The 6,000-nt window shown below is 45.3% G+C and overlaps 1 protein-coding gene across 1 annotated transcript; it reads left to right on the forward strand.

Moving 5' to 3' along the window:
- Positions 1 to 1,538: 1,538 nt before the first annotated feature.
- On the forward strand, positions 1,539 to 5,775 carry LOC104273496 (T-cell surface glycoprotein CD4-like; the record flags this gene model as incomplete). The annotated part of the gene is made up of 8 exons (XM_009868842.1): positions 1,539 to 1,599; positions 3,216 to 3,371; positions 3,457 to 3,600; positions 3,839 to 4,114; positions 4,555 to 4,893; positions 5,013 to 5,255; positions 5,346 to 5,464; positions 5,708 to 5,775. Coding segments are annotated over exons 1-8 (1,406 nt in total), but the record flags the coding sequence as incomplete, so codon positions are not given.
- Positions 5,776 to 6,000: the final 225 nt, after the last annotated feature.

Below are 6,000 nucleotides of genomic sequence, written 5' to 3' on the forward strand. Positions count from 1 at the left end.
CAGTTCCTTGCTTCAGCCTACTACTGCTGTTGCCTCCTGTTCCTGTCCTGTGCACATCTGAGAAGAATGTGTCTCCTTCTTCTAGGTAATATCCTTTAGAAAATGGGAGACTGAAATCAGACCCCACCTTGGCTCTCTTCTCCCTACTGAACCCAGCTTTCTGTCTCTCCATACTTCTCACGTTGCTCCAACATCCTCATCATCCTAGTAGCTCTCCATTGGACTTTATCGAGTTTGTTGGCATCTGTCTTGCACTGTGGGCCCAAAATTGGATCCTGTATCATAGATTTGTCAAATAGAGGGAAATAATTTCTTCTCTCAGCCTACTGGCTGTGCTCTTGCTAACATAGCCCTGTATGTGTTTTCCTTAATCACTCCAAGAGTGATGATAAACCACCATAGAGAAGTTAAAAAGTGCAGAACTCTTAGCAATATAAACACCTGTAGACCAATGAATGCCAGAAATCTAGGGGTGAATTAAATGAAATTTTTAATACCAAACTCTAGGGGAAACGCTCCAGCTGCATTCTTTGCTGAAACCCATGGCTCTGGTGACTTTACCAATGACGTCCCACTTGGCAGCACTGAATGATGGTTGTTGCTGACTCAGAACATGGGCCCCAACCACTGGGGTCTTATTTACAGGCATTTTTGTCTTCCAGCATAGCATCCCTTGTGTCTTGTCCCGCTTATTCCTGATAAGAGGTTAGAGTCAAGGTGATTCGTTTTGATCCCAAAGGTGAAATTAAGATACAGACAGTGTCAGATGTCACAACAGCAAAATCCTTTATTGACTAATAACTACCCAAAAGCGATAAGAAAGAAAGATAAAGAAATGGAAAAGTGAAGCAGTAAAATGTTTAAGATAGCAAGAAGTACAGCTACCACCACAGATCCAGTGATGTCTCATAGGTCCACCTGTTTCAATTCGGTGGGGAAGATCTTCAAAGGTGGCATTATATAGTGTTCCAAGAGCTGCTTTGAATATCCTCCTTCTGTTTAGCACATGCGTATGAGGGTCGTCAGGAGAGATCTTCACTCCCCCCCCAGCGTTGCCTCTGTCAGTGGTGCATGCATAGGTGTCCAGAGGGCACATTTTACAGATGTAATATGACTTGACAGCTTGCACACCTTTGGGCTTACACGCCGTTGGGCTTTTGTGCTTGCAGGACAGCTGCCTTACCAGCAGTTACACCAGTGGGCTTGCACACCGGTGGCCTTGCAAGACAGCCGCCGTATCAGCAGTTGAGCGGGGCCCAGAAGTTGTTGTTTAGGACTTTGAGCCCCGTCGCTTACCTGGGCTGGGCCCTTAAGTTGTTACTGAGGACTTATCAGTGGTCCAAGCTTTCAAACAGCAGCCTTGAAGTTTCTTCGCAACGAATTTCAGCAAGGGTGATACAAACATTTAACACAGTCTCTTCTTTGCGGGGAATTTCAGCAAGGTTGAGAAAAAACATTTTAACACAGTCTCTTACACCTTGGCAACAACAGCATTTTCAGGCCTGCAGTGTGCAGCCAGGAGGAGCGCTCTCGAAGCAATGGAGTTGTACGGCACGGTGGTGAGCAGCGCATTTGCCATCTTCTTGCTTCTGCATCTGGGTGAGTCCTCAGCTCAATGAACCCTGCCAGTTCTTTTAGCCTTTCCACAAGTCTCACAAGATTTGGGGTGTTTTTAGATTCCTCCTGATTTGCCATGTAACGTACCTCACATAGTTTAGAGCAGGGTCATTCCAGCCATGAAGCTGTAACAGCTGCCTTCTCAGCTTGTCTGGCCCACCCCTGTACTGCCCTGCTCTCTGCACGGCCACGTGCTGGAAATCAGGAGAGAAGGACTAGAGGCTGAGAGGCTCCTTGCATCCACAACTCCTGTTATTTCAGAGGCAACTCAAGCTTTGGGCCCCAGTCTGCCTGCTGAGCCTGCCAGCCACAACCAGGGTGCCTGGAGCATCACCATGTTTGGGGAGCTGCCCTGTAGAGATGCAGGAGAGGAGTTCCTGTGAAAGCCAGGGTGCACACTGAGCAGAGAGTGGGACATAACGCCCTCCACACTGCCTTCAACTGCCTGGTCAAAAATAAACATGATGCTCCCATCCTGCTTAGTTTGACTGCTAATATTACGAGGTTTGGTTGGTGTTTTAGTGCTCATTTACTAAGAAAGGAAAGTGACTGAAGAAGGCCAAGCCTGCATTTCTCAGATGCTCAGCTTTGATTCTTCTGGTTGCAGAGGAAAGATTGGAAATCTTTTATGCACCTACAACCAAAACCAAAGCAAAAGATATCAACTCTTATTAGTAACATTTGTAATTTTTACAGGTTAAGACAAAATAATCATAATTTTCTGACTACTAAAAATCTGTGTTAGCAATGTTGCAGATTACCTGTCCCCTTGGAGGAACATGTAACTTGTGGAAACCTCTCTGTTAAACTCGTAACTTTTTATTTTCTGGGTGATCTGCAGGTTAGGCATCCCTGAGAACTTACCAGTAGTGAGGCAGGAGACCACAACCCTTATTCCCAGTCATGCCTCTGTCACTCAATGTCCTTCTCATGGTCTGCAGAAATCCTCTTTACAGTGAAGGAAAGAAAGCTCTTCCAAGAAACCACTCATAATGTTTCTTCAACCTTATACATTTTTATTGTCTGGTAACCCTCACCCCAAGAACAGGAACCTGATGTTAGGCCAGGCTTCTTTCTTTTTTCCTTTATCCTTTCATTTTCCTGGGCTTTCCACCTTTCTCCATACAATAATTGGAAGAAGGGGTGAGTGAATTTGCCTGTGCTGCCTCAAGTCTTGACTAGAGAGTGAAGAAGGGCAGGAAAATGCTGTCATGCCTTTGGTACCAGTGGGACAACTAAATCTTGTTGAGTGGGAAAAGATTGTTTCAGTAAAATTGTTGACGTCTCAAAATTGCGAATGATGGTGAATCCACCTCAGCCGCTGGTATTTTCCTGTTTCTGAATGTATGTGAAACAGAATACCCATTAACCATGTAAAGAGCCCAAAGTGAAGGTGAGAAAAGCTATGGACCTGAAAGAGGTTGATTGATTGATTGATGAGACAAAGGAGTGAAAAATTCAGAAATTGAGGATAATCTGCCCAATACCTAGGGAAGGGAGGAGAAGAATATGTGTCTTTCTGGAGGGGTGGGAAGTGTTCACTGAACCACTCTTCAGAAAGTGAATGCATGCCTTCCTTGGTGGGTATTGACTTTCAGGTCTGATCCCCATTACGGCTCAGGAGAACGAAGTACAGATTGGGATCGCAGGACAGGATGTGATCCTCAACTGCAGAGGCATATCTGACAAAACAGGTGTGACCTGGAAGTACTATAAATCTGTTATAAGGTTGCTTAAAGGTGGCTATTTGAAAGGTAAGGCTTCTGATCCACCATCCCTTCTCCCCAGTATATGGCTGAGAAACCTCTTCTCTCTTAACCAAGCTTACTTTTTCAAAAGGCAGAGCTCCCATGGCCCATCGATCTGAAATCAACCTATCAACCAAACACCTGAAGGTGTCGAACCTAAGCCTCTCCGATGCTGGCATCTACACCTGTGAATACGACTCTCACACAGTCAGTATCTCACTGCATGTCTTTAAATGTGAGTGATTAGAAGACTTTTATGCATGAGGACGGGAGCGGGGAGTGAACAGTAGAGCTCGGAGAGACGTCTCTGCTGGGATTCCTTATTCAGCTGCCATTTCTTCTGGCCTGGGCTATCAAAGTTCATTTCTCCTGCATCTCTAGGGCACACAATCTCCATATTCTCTTTCCTGTGATGTTTCCCTCTCTTGCAAGAAGAGGAGTTAACTTACTGGCTGTGCTTTTCCTTTTTACAGTGACAATCTCTTCGGATGGGCACTTCCTGCCAAATGACACCCTCAAGCTGACCTTAATGCAAAACTCATCCCATCCTCTGCATGATCTCAGCATCACATTGTTCAACAGTAGCAATGACATAGTAAGACCAAAACTCTTACAAAACAAGGGCAGTCAAGAATATATGCTAGAGTTAGAGAAACTGAAGACTACAGACAACGGCACCTGGGTGTGTCACATCCATTCAGATTCTCCATTGATTAATCAGAATATCTCCTTTGATGTGAAAGTATTAGGTATGTGATAATAGAAATGCAACTCACAGCCGCAGGAGCCAGTGCTCCCTTCAGCTCATGAGCTGAGCTTTTACTTTCCAGCATCTCAAGCAATGGTGTTCTAGGGTCCATTTCCCAGGGCTTCCAACACTGCAGCTTGGGGATTGCTCTACTGCTTAAGTACTGTTCCACACTTGCTCCTGTTTTCATCTCCAGGCTTGGTGAGGGGAGGATCCTCCTCTCCTTGGGGTCTATGCTTTTCAGTTCTGATGACCTTGGGAGTGTTTGCTCTTTAAACTGATTCCCAGACACTGTTTATTCTTCCTGGGCTATCTCGTGGCGTTTATCCAAGTCCTCTTTCAGTTGAGCACAACACACATCTCTCCAGATCGAAGGTGGACATATGGAAGTGTAGCCATGGTTTTCCCTGCCTCTGTATTCTTCTTGTCTTCTGAATTCAGGTTTTCAGAATCCAGATTTGGAAATAAAGTATGCAACTATTGATACCACCGTCATCTTGGCATGGCATCTGAACTTCCAGAATATAAAATGGGAAAAAGGTTTCACAGGACAAGTGAACCAGAAACAACAGGAAAGTGTAACCAGTCGTAAGTTATGTGAATTCAATGTCCCTGAGCAAGGAAAACAGCATAAGACTGAAAGCAGCGACTGCTTAACTGGAAGTGTCGTGAAAGAAGACCTCCCCAAAGTCCAGTTCAACAACTCTGGGCAGTATCAGTGCCAGCTGGAATACAACGGAAAATATGTGCAGAGCAAGATAGAGCTGGTGGTGATGAAAGGTGAGAGAAAGAGAAGTGGGTCAAGAGATGAGAAGTTGCAGAAACCTGGAAGCCACAAGAGTATGGGCGGACCCATCTTCCCATCTTCTCACTCACATGTCCCTTTCTTACCTTTACAGTCTCAGCTAACCCTGTTGGGCCACTCCTTAGGGGGGCCAAAGTGACCCTGATCTGCCAGGTCTCTAGTCCCCTCCCACCCAAGGCCCACTTGTGCTGGGAACGTGTGAATGGGACTCAGAAGGATGTCAAGATGTCAAAGCAGCAGGAAGTAAAGGTGGAGGTGAATGTCAGTACTGCGGGACTGTGGAACTGTCACCTCATAGTAGATGATGACAGGAAGATCAGCCTTAATTACACCGTGGGTATGAAAATCAGCATTGTATTCCCGCCTCCACCCAAAAGCCTTAAAATTCTCTTTGTTTCTGTGTGTGAATACTATTCTTCTTTCACAGAGGAAGCTCCTGTTTGGATTAGCTATGTGGCAATTGGAGCAGGTGTTGGAGGCAGCCTACTGGTATTTGGCCTTGCGTGCCTGTGCATCGTAAGTGGTCTAAGGTGGCAGCAGAGAAGGGTAAGTGCAGAGAGTCCTTGTGAAAAGTGAAGAGATGACAGTCTCCCCAAACCACAGGAGGAGTCTGATTTTCTGTCTGGGTGCAGGGCAGAACAGACCCATTATCTAATGGGTCAATCCTGAGACTGAAAGGTTAGAGATTGGCAGTCTGGAGATGCCAAACAGTACCTTTCTATCCCTTCAGAAGAAAGCATCTGAAGCATAAAAATATCCAATCATTATTTATCCCTTCTCTCCTGGCAGCAACGTGCAAAAAGGATGATACGAGCAAGACAATATTTGCTGGAAAACAAGACATGTCAGTGTCAACAGTAAGTGGCAATGAGGGCACCCAGAATGGGCAAAGACAGGGAAGCTGGATGGTCGAGCAGGGAGAACAAGTTCAATGAAGGTATAGGTACAGAACTCGACTTCTGAATTTTCACTGGTGACAGTGACAAACTGATAACATCACCTTTTTTTTTTTCAATGTCACTGATAATTCAGTGAGAACGTTTATTGGCAAATACTATTTCATAGCTATGTTGATTATGTGG

The sequence above is a fragment of the Apaloderma vittatum genome, unplaced genomic scaffold (genome assembly GCF_000703405.1).
Source record: "Apaloderma vittatum isolate BGI_N311 unplaced genomic scaffold, ASM70340v1 scaffold20504, whole genome shotgun sequence".
Lineage (NCBI taxonomy): Eukaryota > Metazoa > Chordata > Aves > Trogoniformes > Trogonidae > Apaloderma > Apaloderma vittatum.